Source organism: Ursus maritimus, unplaced genomic scaffold (assembly GCF_017311325.1).
Source record: "Ursus maritimus isolate PB19 unplaced genomic scaffold, ASM1731132v1 scaffold_7, whole genome shotgun sequence".
NCBI classification, from domain to species: Eukaryota; Metazoa; Chordata; class Mammalia; order Carnivora; family Ursidae; genus Ursus; species Ursus maritimus.
In genome coordinates, this window is record NW_024426885.1 from 29,210,658 (window position 1) to 29,226,603 (window position 15,946).

The 15,946-nt window shown below is 43.4% G+C and overlaps 1 protein-coding gene across 1 annotated transcript in view; it reads left to right on the forward strand.

The window, feature by feature from the left end:
- Positions 1-15,946, forward strand: part of HPSE2 (heparanase 2 (inactive)) — a 634,212-nt gene that overhangs the window by 491,068 nt on the left and 127,198 nt on the right. The window contains exon 9 of the mRNA XM_008704932.1: positions 4,365-4,479. Within this exon, the coding sequence (XP_008703154.1) occupies positions 4,365-4,479 (115 nt within the window). The remainder of the gene's footprint in view (positions 1-4,364; positions 4,480-15,946) is intronic.

Sequence of the window (15,946 nt, forward strand, 5' to 3'; positions counted from 1 at the left end):
AAATAGTACACACAAGGGTTTGGCGAGGCCGGCAATGGGACAATGGATTTGAAGGCTTCTGCAGTCATCTGGACGACAGCTTAACACCGGAAGCACAAAGGGCTCTGACTGGCCTGCCAGCATCATGTGGTGGGGACAAACCCCTCAGGACCACGGACTCACCAAGTGACCTGGTCCTGTGCTACTCTGGTCCCGTGGCCCTGGTTTTTTTGTCTGTGGCATGGTCCTCCTAAGAACTGAGCTATGCCCTCAGCTTTCTGTTTCCTTTCTAACAGCTGTTCCTAATTAAACACATGTAGTTTCCCTCCATTAAGGCAGCTTCTTGAATACATCTGTAAAGGACAAATCAGGGCAGTCAGGCAGATTGTCTTTGCAGATGGAACCCTGGCACATGCAGATAAAGATAATGAGTCTAAAGAATATATGATGATAACGCTGGGTCTTCCATGCCTGTGTTCTCGGCATCTAGCATTGAGTGGCACGGAGCAGTTGTTCGATGAGCGTGGTTCCGTTGAACGAAAGGGAATGAATCGGCATTTGATACAGTGGTTCTGAGAGCCTTCTTTCAAAAATACACTCCTCACCAGGTTTCACTGTGAGCCGTGGAGCAAGGGCAAGAAGCCAGTGGCAGTTCAGACTGCAGGGGCCTCTTAGAACCAACAGAGGAATGGGCTTTTGCTCAGCTGTCATAGACAGACGCTGCTGCTGGGCCCGCAAGCAGCCCAGTTGTCCTGAGTGTTTTCACGAGAATTCTTCCCTTCAGAGAAAGACGTGAAATGAGAAACACTACAGCCCTTCATGGAGGAAGCTGGAGAAAGACCTGCCTTTTCATGAGCACCAGCCAAGTCTCCACAGGTCTCTGAGGTCACTTTGCAAACCCAGATTAACATCGTTGTTCAGGCTTAGGTTGTAGGTCAGGAATCCGGCGTGTAGGATCAGCTACAGATCACGGATCAGCTGAACACTAGCTCACTTGGCTCCTGGCCTTCCGCCTTACCTCTTTATCACCCATTTGCTCTCCCCTCTGCTGGCAGCACCCAGCAAAGTGTCCTTTGAGTCTAGTTTTCCAAGAAGCATAAATTGCTTCCTGGGGGGTGGGAGCAGGGGGAATAAAGCATTCTAAGAAGCTCCAGAAGACTAGCAAGATTCCTTGGAAAGAAGGCATCTTTCAGGCTTTCTTCAATTTATGGCATAATGACAAGCTTCATGCACATTTATGCATGAATCAGAACTTTCTGATTCCAGCCAGGGCTTTGAGACTCTCCAGGGCACTACAGACGTACCCTTGGCATACTGCTGTGTCTCCAGCACCTGGTAGTATCCGCCACCCAGGCAATAGTCAGTCCATTTTTGTGGAATGGAAACTACTGGCTCCAGTAGCCTCCTTGGTGGGATGTACCAGTCATCCTGCCACTTTTCCTTACTTGCTTTGGAAAGGGAGACTTGGAACACCATTTATCTGCCCTCTTCAAGGGCTTATTATTTACAAGAGGAAGAGGATGATAACGTCCCCTAACCGTTCCACTCTGAAAAGCACAGGGAAGCAAGGGTTCTGGTCATAGTCATTTCGAATGCTCCAGACCCTGGATGTATATATAGGATGTGGGTTTGGAAAGGATGATGCATATTCTTCCCTCTCACGTTAGAGTTCCTTCAAAAACTCCCCTTACTAGCAAAAACACCCCCCAGATTTACCAGTTAACTTTTGTTTGTTGAGTATATATATATTCTTTGTGGATCACTGTTATAAGGTCTATCGAGGTCACAAGTAGGAATTTGATACCCTTCCTATAAATGAGTACAGGTATTTACATACCCAGTGCCTTACAAATGACTCGCATGGTCACACAAGCATTTTTGTGTCTATCCTCAATGCTGAGAACAAGGCCTGGCATTTACAGCTGATTAATTCATGTTGAATGAGTAATGAATGAATGAACAAATGGGATATTTAAAATACCAAAATACAGTCCTGTATGGATATCCAGCTGCTGCTAGATGTGATTATGTATTTACTCATCATTTTGTTTCTTTGTTCAGCAAGCGTAGGGATAGAAGGGTGAATAAGATATACTTGTTTTTATAGGTAAATACTTGTTAGATATAAACCCTATCTTACTTGTGCTGCATTGGTGGAGAGAGCACTGATTTAGTGCACCACCCAGAATTCGTGTTATATAGTTCTACCCCAGAATGTTCAATACTGTGTCTCAGTATTAGTATATATTAGTTAGTTAGTTATATAATTAATCAGTTCTATATTTAGTGTAATTAAATCTGTATCCTGATTTCACAGGATTGGTAAATTAATAAAAATAATAAAGGCAATTAGCGTAAGCATGTGATATCCCAAAAGTAATTTTTTTTATGTCCCAGTCTGAACAACAACAACAACAACAGAAGTTCTGTTGTATTATTGTCAGATTTTCTTTTTGATTTTAAACTTTTGTTTTTGCATTTTGCATTGTTTTATTTTGTTTTTATAATTCTAATTATCAGTAAATATTTGTTAGTTTTTATGAGAACAAAATATAATTGTCAATGTGAAAAAGATTTTAAGATGTTAATAATATCCATTCATAATATAAAAATTAGCAATGCTCTTTATTCCATTAAAGAAAAAGTTTAATTCTACAAGTCACTAATTTGGTGTTCCATATGGTTTCAAATTTGGGAAATCATAGTTATGCATAATTTGTCCCTAGTATGCTGAATGGTGATTCTCAAAGTTCCTTGAATCTAATTTTATCCGGATCAATTTCAACCTAACAAAGACTATGAAGCACCTCCAGTGTGCTAGGAACTGAGATGGGTATTTGGGGTATAAAGCTAAAACATCGTGTCTGTTCTCAGTGAGCTCTTAACCAACTGGGGGACAGCAGAGAAGTAAGGAAGTAATTATCGTGGGCTGGCAGAGGGTATAAATAAGAGTTCTGTGAAGGTACAGAGGTACTACTGTTGGCTGGAACAGCAGAGTTTGGAAGGAGATGACACTTGACTTAGAGATGAACAGATGGGAAGTAATTTGCCAGATGAGGTGAGGTGGGTTAGAGGAGGAGAGAAAGGGAATTCTAAGCAGAAGTTAAAACATGTATGAAGACTCAGGTGAGTATGTGAAAGCATGGTGAGTTTGGGCAGCCTAGAGTAATTATATGTGGCTTAGAACCAGGGAATGGAGTTTAGGGTGAGAGAAGAGGGGAGAAGAAGTGCAGATGAAGGCTCACATGCATGCTCAGGAAAGATTGTGAAACACCTTATCTTTTATACCATGAGACTGAAGTTCTCAGTCACATTTATATATATGAAGCTCTTATAGATATAGATATAGATATAGATATAGATATAGATATAGATATAGATATAGATATAGATATAGATATAGATATAGATATAGATATAGATATAGATATAGATATAGATATAGATATAGATATAGATATAGATATAGATATAGATATAGATATAGATATAGATATAGATATAGATATAGATATAGATATAGATATAATTACAATTAGAAATTTCCCAAAGTTTTAGAAGTGGGAATACAAAGAGAAAATTAAATGAATGAGTAAATGAGTGAACGAATTGAATGCATAATTAATAAAGGCAGAGTTAGCGGTGGGTGTTGGAACCAAGAGGGCAGTATTTTTGAAGGATAGCACACCCTGGAAAGTGGGTATATGGCATAGTGGAGTATGTGATAACGTGTGAGCAATGCAGGTCCTCCATTATGATGTGTGTGATGGTAGCATGGTTGAAGCTCTGCATGGTTAATTACAGTACCAAGGAAAATTGTTACTGCATTGACTGCTGACAGTGATATATGAGAGATGCAAATGGCTGGACCCTTCTTGCCTAGGTCATGGGAGTATGTGAGTTAGAGTCACATGAAAGGTACATGTACAATGACAGGGTGCAAGCAGGGGAGTTTGAGTGATGGAGAGTATAGTGTGTGTGCTCCTGTGATTGTGTGTCCTGTGGCCACGGGGTGAGGAGAATGATATTTAGGCTTACAAGTGGCTAGGGTATTCATTTTATTTGTTAGTATTACAGGGGTAAGATAAGCCATTAGGAACAAGATATTTTATGACCAAGCACAATTCCTTTTACTCCCCTGGACGTCTGTTTCTTTTCCTATAAAAAGATGAGGTTGGATTTGATAATCCCTAAAACATCTCCCAGCTGTGTACTCAATGCTTAAAATAATCTTCACTTTTAAATAATCTTCGCCTTTAAAGTACTAGGTAAATTTCATGGTGGGGGTTGGTGTATATGTGTGTGTGTTAGCCAATTCCTGTGGAGCTTGCTATATGCAATTTTTAAGATGTATTGATGTAGCATTGTTTTTCCTGTTTTTTTAGGTGGTTGAACACTTTAGGAATGCTGGCCAATCAGGGCATTGATGTCGTGATACGACACTCATTTTTTGACCATGGATATAATCACCTCGTGGACCAGAATTTCAACCCATTACCAGTAAGTGTGAGATAAAGATTCCCAACTCCTCTTCCATGTCATTCAGTTATTTTGACCATGCCTTGTTCCATACTGGGAGAATTTTTCTCCTCCCTCTGTAACCAGGTAATTTCATAAATTGGACAGCAGAAGTATTCATGTCTTTGTTCTCTTGACCCATTTCACAGACTTTTGGCTTCACTACACACACACACACATCTGTATACACACACTCATATATACATATGCATATGTGCACATACACATATACATTTATGTATTTATTTACTACTATTATTTTAACAAACCTTGTGCAGTTGTGATTCCACATCTACTTGTGGCCTGTTTGAACTCTGCTTGAGAGTGAATTTTTCCAGATTGTTTTCTTTTAATGCTAATAGGAGACATTATCTAACATCAGATGCAACATGTTGAAAGCACGTGGGAGCGTGCTGGCCCGGATCGGATGCAGTAGGAACCGTCTCTTAGGGAGTGGCTGGGGTGCACTCGCAGTTGGTGTTGACCCCTATGTGACAGTGAGGGCATTTGCCAAGGACGCCAAATCCCCTAGGACAGAGAAGGGACGGGAAGGCTAAAGAAGCCTGGCAAGAGCAGAGATCGTGGTTTGTTGGGTGAGCGTACTGGCCAGTCAACGAGATCCCACTTAGTCCAGAGAAGCTGCACTCATCAAAAATATTACACGGGTCATCTTTTTCACGGACGTCATGGTCACGGGGAAAGGTCAGACTCCTCTCATTAGCTCATAGACTGTGAGAGCTGGGATTCCCCTTTGAGGAGATCCAGTTGCACCTCCTATAACAGAGGAGCTGATAGTCCGAGTAGAGGGGAGAGGAAGATATAAAACCAGGTCTAGAATCGTTCCCTGTGCTGTAGTCCAGTACTCTTCCTACAGAATTACTCCTGCGCTTGGATCCACAGTAAGCAAACCCAACTAAAACCCGTGGGTGTTCCTGCCATCTGCTTCCCTCTGCCTATTTCCACCCTGCATTCCCCTCATTTTCACCCCTGACCTGAGCCAGGAGGCTTCCAAGCCCAGAACAGAGAGCAGCTTGGCACCCAATGGTACCATTTCCGTGTTTCAAAAGAATCCCTATAGATTAGAGGACGAAGTAGTTATTGTAGCACGGATTGTACATGACTCCAGTTAAGTCACAAATATTAGAACTGACTGACACCATTGCTTTTATTCACAGGGCCAGGCTACCTCTCTCAAAGTGTGTGTGTGTGTGTGTGTGTGTGTGTGTGTGTGTGTGTGTCTGTGTAGCAGTGGCTAGTGTACAGTGGAGAGGGAATTTTCAGGTTGGAACCACATGATTTTTTGTTTGTTTGTCTGAGCTTATAAACCTGCGGAGATAAAACAAAATAATAACTAGAAAAGTCTCTATGAAGTGTTAGCATTAAACAAATACATTGTCACACAAAAATAAATATTTGTTGACCATCAGGCACTGGGGAGGAGACTATTAATAAATAAATGAATAAACAAATAGTAGAGTACTGTAACGAGGAGTCAGTGAGGGCTCCTTTGGAGTGAGTGTATAGGAAGGCTTCTCTGAAAGGTGACGTTTAGGCCAAGAGCCCAATGACAAGAAAGAACCAGCCATGTGGATTTTTCAGGCAGGGGAAGAGGCTAGCACAAAGGCTCCAAAGCGGGAATGGACTTGCATGTTTGAGGAAACGCAAGGACACCAGAGTGATGGGGGCCTGGCAGAGAAGGGGGGACTAGTTGGACATGAGGCCACCAGGGGTCAGATCCCATAAGGCTTTGTAAGCTAACAGGAGTTTGACTTTATCATACATAGTATGAAAAGCCAGTGGAGGGTTTTAAGCAGGGAAATAATATGATCTAGCTTATATTTTTAAAATGTCACTCTGGTATAATTAATGCATCAACTGTTAGTTATCATTGTTTTAATAATGTGGGTAATACTTAATAATTTACAGACCACTTTCGTATATGGTACCTCAGTAATGCTCCATCCATTCTGTCCTCCCTTTTCTCTGTCCTTCCTTCTTGCCTCATTCCCTCCCTCCCTCACTCAAATCTCATTCCCTCCCCTTATCGTGTACTACATGCTGATCGTTGTTCCTGCAGTGGGCCTCCTTGATGAACCAAAAAGACAAGGTCCCTGAACTCTTGGAGCGCATAAGCTAATAAAGCGTAGTGAGAAATGGAAAATAAATAAACATAAAAACAAGATAATTACACTTTTTGGAATTGCTCTGAAGAGAGGCTGGTGAAGAGAAGCTAGGGTTCAATGATGATATTAAGTGGCTTATCCAAGGTCCAACAAGCACTGGGAACTGGGACTCTCAGAGTTTTGCTGTTCTAAATCTGATTTTCTTTTCTCTTCCTTATGGTACTCTTTGGTGTCTGTCCTATGGTCTGAGGCCAATATTTGCCTCTATTGGGTCTGGAGATGGAAATGGACATCTTAAGGAACGGGAGAGAAGAAAACCCTAGGCTAGAAAATGATGGTCTTTGGATGACTAGACGGGCTGGATTTCCAGAGATGGACAAACCTGGGTTCCATGTCAGCTCTCTGTGTGCCTTTGCTGGCTGTGTGCAGGTTAAAGACGCAAGTCCTCATGGCTGTGTTCTCCTCACATGAGAGGTGCTGCGGGTAACTGCCTTTCAAAGCATGGCACAAGAGGCCTCCGTTGATATGTGGTGGCTGCAGAGCTCACTCAGGTCCGCGGGAAGCTAAAACAAGTCCCACTGATTCAGCACAAAAGCTCCAATGAGCTGGGCAGCTGTATTCCTGGTAACACCAACTCTAATAAAGAACTCGAACGTAAAAGCACGTAAGGTAGCAGGCTTTCTTTTTATCTTTCTTTGCACTAATAAACTCTGCACCTTATAAGTAGAGCACTCAGCAGCGGGGAGAGTGTGTCCGAAGTCTCCCCTGGAAAGAATTTCTGAGGCTAGACCAGGGCACCAGCTGAACAGAATGCCAGCAGGCCCTTGGAACAGGTAATGGAGGCGGACCTGGGTGCTGTGCTGGCCACCACTTCAGAGGGCTGTGCAGCTGATAACCCGACATTGCCAATAAAAACTTGTGGATTTTACATGGTGATGAAACCTTCAAGAGAGTTTGTTAAGAGCTTAGGGGATCGGTGAGTGTGCTTTGATTGTCTCCCAGAAAAATCAGTAATTTCTATTTAAGTTTCTTCAAACTCAGCTCAGTATTTAAGGAAAGGGGAAAGGATCTTATTAGCAAACACTGTTTTGTTTTTGTTTTTGTTACTGCTCTTACATAAACTTAGAAAAAGTGAGGATAGTGGCCTAATGGCTCCTCAGCCCAGATCCCATAGGAGCCCTCCACCTGCCCAGTCGACTTCGATCGCAGCTTGTGAGATTCTAGCAGCTCTGGCAAAGTCATCCCAGTAGCACCCTTCCAGTCTAGGGTAAGAGGAAAGACGAGGCTGGCCCTTTAAAAAAGAAACTTGTCTTCAGAAAAGAGCATTTCCAACTACATCCCATGTTCGTTATGGTGGTTCTTCTAGAAAAGTGCCAACACTCCTACCGTTGGAGATTTTCGCTCTCCTGGGAAGAGGAGGACATTTAGTTCAGCAGTGCTTCGTCATCGACTCCCACCCTTTCCCCTGACCCTCCTGCCATTGGGAAAGAGGGAACGTGTGAGTCTCCACAGCCAGTCAGCCAGTCAGGGGCTCCCTTGGGAGTAAGTGATGTTTGTGTAGAAGAGATCTGCACATTTGGTGGACATAGTCCAGACCCCACCAGCCGTGGGCATTTCTCCTAAGAGAGGCTTTTGGAATTTAGCTTGCTGCTTTTTTTAAGAGCTTTATTTACAGAGCTTCCAGGGAAAGGAATGGTGAGTTACTAGTCAACATCTTTTTAACTCCCACGCCAGCCAAGCAAATATAATTCAATTCAAAAAACACTGACACTTCAAATGTGTCTGGCTCTGTGCTAGGTGTTCTGGGGACACACAGATAAATAAGATATGGTTCCCCCATCTGCAGAGCTAACAGTCTGGCGTGTGTTTGTGTTTGGGGATTACGGTTTAGTTCTCTGTCTAGAATAGAACAGCTAGTTCACAGTGGACTGCGTTTTCTGTACAGGGTGTCATGGTGGTGATATTTATATTTGCGGTCACGTTCTTTTTTGCCGACTGTCACTGCTGAATAATAATAATACACATTCAGTTCAGCTCAATACACATTTATTGAGCACTTACTGTGTACACTGTTGTAGAATATAGTCGGTGGTCATGGACTGGAGTCCTACCCACTAGTTTATGGGGGCTCCAGTGTATGGCTGTGGTTCCCACAGCAACATGCTCTCAGCCAAGCCTTCACTGTTCAGATGTCATTTGGCTTCTGGACGGAAACTCTGAATCTTAATGGTGCCCACCTAACTCTGCCGGTTAGCCCGTCCCAGGGATCAGATCCTAAGTGCTCCATCCTTGTTTCACTTGGAAATGTTTAACGGTGCCCCTAGGCACTGCACAGCTGCAGTGCAGACACGGGGCAGCTTAAATCTGTCCCTTTCCTGAGGAAGAACGTCCGGTTACAAAGCCCGTGCCCCACTGGCGCTCGGTTAATGCACACTTTCTTCTTGTAAGAACAGCACCACTTATGCAGCAGGCCTCACGGGGAGCGGCACGGGCTTCTACTCCTGACTCTGCCGTTAATTACACGCGCGTCTTTGGTACCAGTTTTCTCGTCACTTAAATTTCAGTAAAAATGTCTTCTCTATCTGCCTGCAAAAGATATTATTACAATCCTTGAGAAAATTACGGAGGACAATGGGATTCCAATTTCATATATATTCATATGCAGAGAAAATTACTGGAATCTCTTCATACATCTAAATGAAAAAAGTGGCTTTCTTTGGATAGTAGGATTACAGACAGTTTTAATTTTCTTCTTTGTGCATTTTTTTTTGTATGTAAAATTGCTGCAGTTAGCATTATTGCTTTTTTAATCTGAAAAAAATATAAAGGCTAATTTTAAAAGAAAAAATAGAGTGTTTTGAAAAAAATCAAGTGCTTTAAATAGTTAAGCAAATATTATCCCGGCCTCCTTCATTTATCATTCATGATTCATTCATTCATAAACACTTAGTACACTTATGCTGTATGCTAGATACTGTGCTGGGCCCTGGGGACACTGTCCCTGCCCTGAAGGAGCTTACAGTGTACATGGGAGATAGAGGAGTCAGCAGGGACTGTGGCAGAAGTGCCTTAGCAGGACAGAAGAGGAACAGAAGCCAGCCTGGGTGGAGGGCGGGCGTGGGATATCAAGGAAGGCTTTTTGGAGATAACGCCTGAGCTGGACCTTGAAGGAGAAGGACAAGTTAGCCATAGGAAGAAGAGTTTGGGGTCTGGGGAGGATCTTCCGAGCAGAGGCAATAGCGTGTGCAAAGGGACAGGGGCATTCGTTTTCCAGAGAGTCACAGTGGATGGATTATGAAAAATTTCTTAGGAAAGCTTTTCCCATTGCTGTCCAGTGGCCACACAGGGTGTGTAACAATTAAAGAATTTCAGAGCTATCCATCTGGAGGTGGTGGGGCGGAGGAGGTGCAAAACCTAGCCAAACCAGCCTGTGACCTGTTTCTTGGTGTAGCTTCCGTTCTTTTTCTTTCTGTTCCCGTGGGAGCCATCAGGAAGATGAAAGAAGCAGAGCGTACCTGTTTAGGGGTAGCTGTGATGTGAAACCCAATCCTCTCATTAGAGGCCCTGACAAAGACTTCTCCGTGAGCAGCCTTTCTTTGTGGGGCCCTGTGGCTGCTGAGGGAAGGGCATGCACGCTGTACGATCAATCACTAGGACCCAGGCCGGCTCCTGGCAGTGGCCGTAGCTCCTGGGCTGCGTGCCCAGTGGTCATGACTTGCTTCTTTCCTCTTCTGTGCCTCTAAACCCTGGCCTCCCAGCCCGGAGCTTGTGCCTGCACCATCAGACCAGGCAGGCAGCTCTTTTGCCTCTAATGCTGTAAATAGAAGCCCCTCTGATTTTTAACTACCGGTCCTCATCCTTTGTTTTTGTATCAACCTGAGTGGCACGCATGCGACATCAGCCACACACCTCGATACTTGTAAGGGCTAACCCCGGGGGGGGGGGGGGGGGGGGGGGGGGGGAGGGGGCGGGATGGACATTTAGAAGCAGGAAGTCGCAGGCACGGTGTGCGGCCCTGCGGTGCTCCCGTCGCTGGAGTCTTCAGTTCCTGCTTTGGAAAAGGGGACTGACTAGGCTGGGGTTGGGAGCACTGAAAACTATTGTCTTTGGAATAAGACTGAGCTGCGTTTCAAACCCAGCTCTCCCATTTACTGGCTTCCTAAACCTCAATAAACATCAACTTCCCCTCGTAAAATGGAGGCAAGAGTAGTGTCCAGCTCACAGCGTTGTTGGAAAGAATTGAACAAGCCAACGCCTGTGCATCTTTACCACATACTAAATACTCAATAAATGTTAGCTGCTGTTATTATTTATAAAGTCACTTTGTAAGTGTAAAATGCGGTAAGTCTCAGTAATAATTATAAATAATGTGAACTTAACTGAGGTGAGAAAATATACATTTGCATATTTGTACTGATAATCTGGAAATCAACTCAAGTATGATAACTAAAGTATGAAGAGTAGATATTTTTTGCAAAAATTAAATTACTAGAAAACTAGAAGAACAACAAAAAAAGGAAAGCTGTGATCCTTGCCCTTGAGGAATTAACTGCAAATGGTTAAAGACAAACTAAAAATTACTATTTATTTTCCTCCTGAGAAGATGCTGCCAACCTTCCCCAGTGAAGGCAATTAAGGCAGTAACCACACTGCAATCCCAGCTCTAACACCTTCATTTGCTATTTATAAATGGCCCAATAAGCCCTGGAAACCATGATATGTCACATTGAAGTGCTAATGACAGCACATTATGTGAATCACTGAGAAGCAACAATTGAAAATCTCTCTCTGCCATCAACCATTTATATTGTTCCCAGATTGCAGTACTGAGGGATTACAGCTACGGCAAGGCGTGCGGCAACCTAAATAAATTAAGGAGAAGAAGCAATTACAGCCCCACAGCCTTTGAGCTCAGGAACAGAGTGCCATCCTCGAAGCAACCTTCACATGATGGAGGAGCAAGGCAAGCTCTGGAAATGAGAAGAGCTGCACCTCACCTAGCCTCATCAGGTCGCCTAAAACACCTGAAAACATTATCTAAAAATAATCTGACCAGGAAGAGAGGAAGGGAGGGACAGAGGAAGGGAAAAGAGAGGCGAGAAGAAACAGAACGAGCTTTGGTGGGTTGGAAAGATCTCTGGCAAGTGCCACAATATAACAAACTTAAAGTTATTTCTTAAGCATTCGGTTGCAAACACTATGGCACGATGTGCTCTGGTTATGACATTTAGGAACCAACAAGTAGGACTCTGACAGAAGTGACCTGAGAGCCAAAGATAATACATGATGTCCTTTCAAACTCAATTATGTTTTTGTTGTTGCTTGTGTAAATAAAAACAGAAGTCTTTTAAAATAGAAATAGAACACATACACATAAATTTTGTTTTTAGTTTTTCCTTAAATACACTACACTATTTATAAATTTTTAAAAACTATCCATCATTAGGTGCCTCACTTTCAACTAATACTGTCTCTGTTTATTTCATCTCTGATTTGGTGGGTTGTTTTTTTTTTAAGATTTTTTATTTATTTATTTTGGGGGGGTGCGCACGAGTGGCAGGAGGGGCAGAGGAAGAGGAAGAGGGAGAGAATCTCAAGCAGACTCTGCGCCGTGTGCGGAACCCAACGCAGGGCTCGATCCCACTACCCGAGATCGTGACCTGAGCTGAAACCAAGAGTCAGACACTCAACTGACTGAGCCACCCAGGTGCCCCTCTGATGTGGTTTTAAGCATTGAAAGGATTGAGTAGAACACATCATTCTAACTCACTCTACACTGAACTTGAGGAGACCTGTCTACTCCAGAACTCCTTGCTCTCATCTTTTTTTTTTTTTTTTTTTTTTTTTTATTTATTCATTCAACAGAGAGAGAGACAGCCAGCGAGAGAGGGAACACAAGCAGGGGGAGTGGGAGAGGAAGAAGCAGGCTCATAGCGGAGGAGCCTGATGTGGGGCTCGATCCCATAACACCAGGATCACGCCCTGAGCCGAAGGCGGACGCTTAACCGCTGTGCCACCCAGGCGCCCCTCCTTGCTCTCATCTTAATGTCAAAATCCTTATAGCCTTTCTTCATTAGAACAGTGATTCTCAAGCCTATGCACATTACAATCACCTGGGGGGGGTGTTTAAAAAATATCTAAGTGTAGGTACCACCTCTGGGGGTTCTGAGTCAGCTGGCCTGTAGAAGATACCCAGTGCTGGTACTTTTTAAAGATCCCCAGGTGACTCTAATGTGCAGCCAGATTTGAGCACCACTGGGTTAGAAGTTTCCAACTACCCTGATTAAATAGAAATTACCTTTCCCCTTTTCTCTCTTCTTTTGTACTCAGCCTTTGCTTCACCTATCAAGATATTAACAAAATTTTAATACGATCTATCATTAATTCATTTGACAAATATTTATTGACTATTATTTGCCAGACACTGTTCTGGTTTGTGAGGAAATAGAGGTGAAGGAGAAAGACAAGACCACTCCCTCACTGGAGATTACAGTCTAGTAGTGGAGACTAAAAATAAACAAGTAAACTAACAAATAATTAATTTAAAATTCAGAATGGTGTGTAGGAAGCAAGCAGCCTGCTAAATTGAAGAATAACGAGGAGAGAATAGTGCTTTAGAAAGTGTGGTCAAGGGGCGCCTGGGTGGCACAGCGGTTAAGCGTCTGCCTTCGCTCAGGGCGTGATCCTGGTGTTATGGGATCGAGCCCCACATCAGGCTCCTCCGCTATGAGCCTGCTTCTTCCTCTCCCACTCCCCTGCTTGTGTTCCCTCTCTCGCTGGCTGTCTCTATCTCTGTCGAATAAATAAAATCTTAAAAAAAAAAAAAAAAAAAGAAAGAAAGAAAGTGTGGTCAAGGCAGTCTTCAAGGAAGAGGCAGCTAGCCGCTGGAGGAGCTGACGGGAGAGCGCAGCAGTCTCTCCAAGGGAGAAGCGTCCGCAAAGGCTGCTGTGGGGAGAGGCTCAGCCACAACACACGTCAGAGGTCCTGCAGTGGCTCTGAGACCACCCTGAGGCCTGGCCCACCTACAGTCTGGCACAGACAGCCAGTGAACTGCCTGGGTCAGTTTATCTTGGTTCAGGCTCTCCCTGCACCTACCTGATTCCTACTCCATGCTTGGCAAACCATTTTGCTCCCTGTCTCTTTGTGAGAATAATGGTGGTGTATCCTGCTACTTGTCCCTCCGCCTGGAATCCTCAGCTGAGCCTAAGGCCTAAGCCTACCACCCACATGGCCATCTCCATGGGCACCTTTAATCACCTCTCCAGGCTTTGAAACAAGAATGGCAGAATAATGACACTTGTGGAAGCCGGCAATGAACATTTGGGAATTTGTCATGCTATTCTATTTTTGTGTACATTTAAAAATGTCAGTGATAATTTTTTAATGTCCTCATGCTCAGGTGTTATGACATATACAAAGGAAAAGCACCATTTTAGTTGTTCTGGGACATAAAGAATAAAGTCAGATTCTTTCTCTCCATGTTTACAATCTGTTTGGTGTGACAAAACATAGAGCCTGGGAGAGAGAGCTAATAGATGTGATGATGTGAATGTCTGTCCTGTTGGCTCACTATCTCCAGAGCCAGACCTCTGTGTAGGAGACATTACTATTGACTGGAGGGAAGGGGCGGAAGGGAGAATTGGGAAAGGCCTGTGCAACATGTCCTGAGTGGACATTTGTGATATTAATTACCCAAAGAATGCATGCTCCTAAGAAAGCTCTTGCCCTGTGGTGCTGAGACCATAAGAAGGAAGGAGTGCCTTAGGATAGAAAGAAGAACAGGAGTTCTAGATCTGATATCAGGTTCTGCCACCAACTCATTCACCCTGGGCCACTGGGTGCTCTGGGTCAAATGTGGGTGTTGAACATGACTATTTGAGGTCCCCTTCAGCTCTGATGTTTTTTGATTCATCTTTAAGACTTCCTTACCAGTATCTTCAGACAGACCTCCCAGCTGAACTTATATTAATAAAACCTTTAAAATAAAAGTAAAAGCATGCCTGGGTGGTGCAGTCAGTTAAGTGTCTGACTCTTGGTTTCGGCTCAGGTCACGATTTCGGGTCGTGGGATCGAGCCCGGTACGTCAAACTCTGTGCTCAGCATGGAGTCTGCTTAAGACTCTCTCTCCCTCTGCCTCTCCCCCACCCCCTAACTCTCTCTCTTTCTCTCACTCTCAAATAAATAAATAAATCTTTTAAAAATATTAAATAGCACTATTTCACTTTTAAATCATTCAGGGAGGAAACCCTCTTTTCTTAAGGCTCTTGTAGCCCTGTTACAGCAGCTAACGCCGTCTTTTGTTATCAGGGTTGTTTGGGTGCATCTAACTTCCTTTCTCTGACTGTGAGCTCCTTGAAAACAGAAACCACCTTTCCTATCCTTATATTCCCCATAATGCCCGCTCACAAGCAATCCTTACTGCACTCTAAAGATGCTCAGTGACTGGGATTCTAGGGGCTGCAGGGCACTGCTCAGTAATGGAAATATGGAAGGTGAGCTTTTACTGTCAGGTGTTGTGTGCACACTGGGAGGCAGTAGAGCTTGGTGCTTAAGAGACTGGGCTCTGGAGTCAGACAGATCTGGATGGGAATTCCAACTCTAATGTCTACTTCCTACATCGCATTTGGCGGATTCCTCATCTTCCACCATCTGTATGATGGGGATGCTAATAATCTGTGCCTCGCCTGACACTTAGTAAGTACATAATAATGCGACCATTGTTATCTATTTTAAACACATGAAAACTATTCCTTGGAATTGGATGAAATTCTAATATCTTGGGAAGGATGGAAACATGTGGGAAACAGCCATCCCAAAAAGTAGGTACTAACTAATTATAACTAACAAGAAATATTTTAGTTACAATAATGTTAGTTGGCAAATATAGACTGTTAGAATCTTCAAAATGCTTCAAATATCATTTCATACTTCTTAAGCCTATCTAATAATAGTTTTCTTCTTTGGCTTCTTTGACTTTATTCTTTATGTCCTGCCGTAAGTTTCCATAGCTCATGTCCATCCATTAAATCATCTGGCCTTTCCAACTTCCTGATAAGCCAGGTGGGATAGATAAACCCATCCTGTTTGGCAGAGAAGAAAACTGAGGCCAAGAGAGGCCCAGCAACTTACTCCAGGGAACACAGCAAGTGTTCTGTGCTTCTGAGTTCTGTGATTCTTCATTACTACTTCGTTTTTCTCTCTCGTGGTTCTGCCACAGCTTTGTCAAGTCAAGAATTCAGCCAAAGCAGATAGGAATGTCTATGAGGAAACAGAAAAGCTGGCTTCAAGGTAAAATAAAATGATCCAGGAGATAAAACCTGGAATTT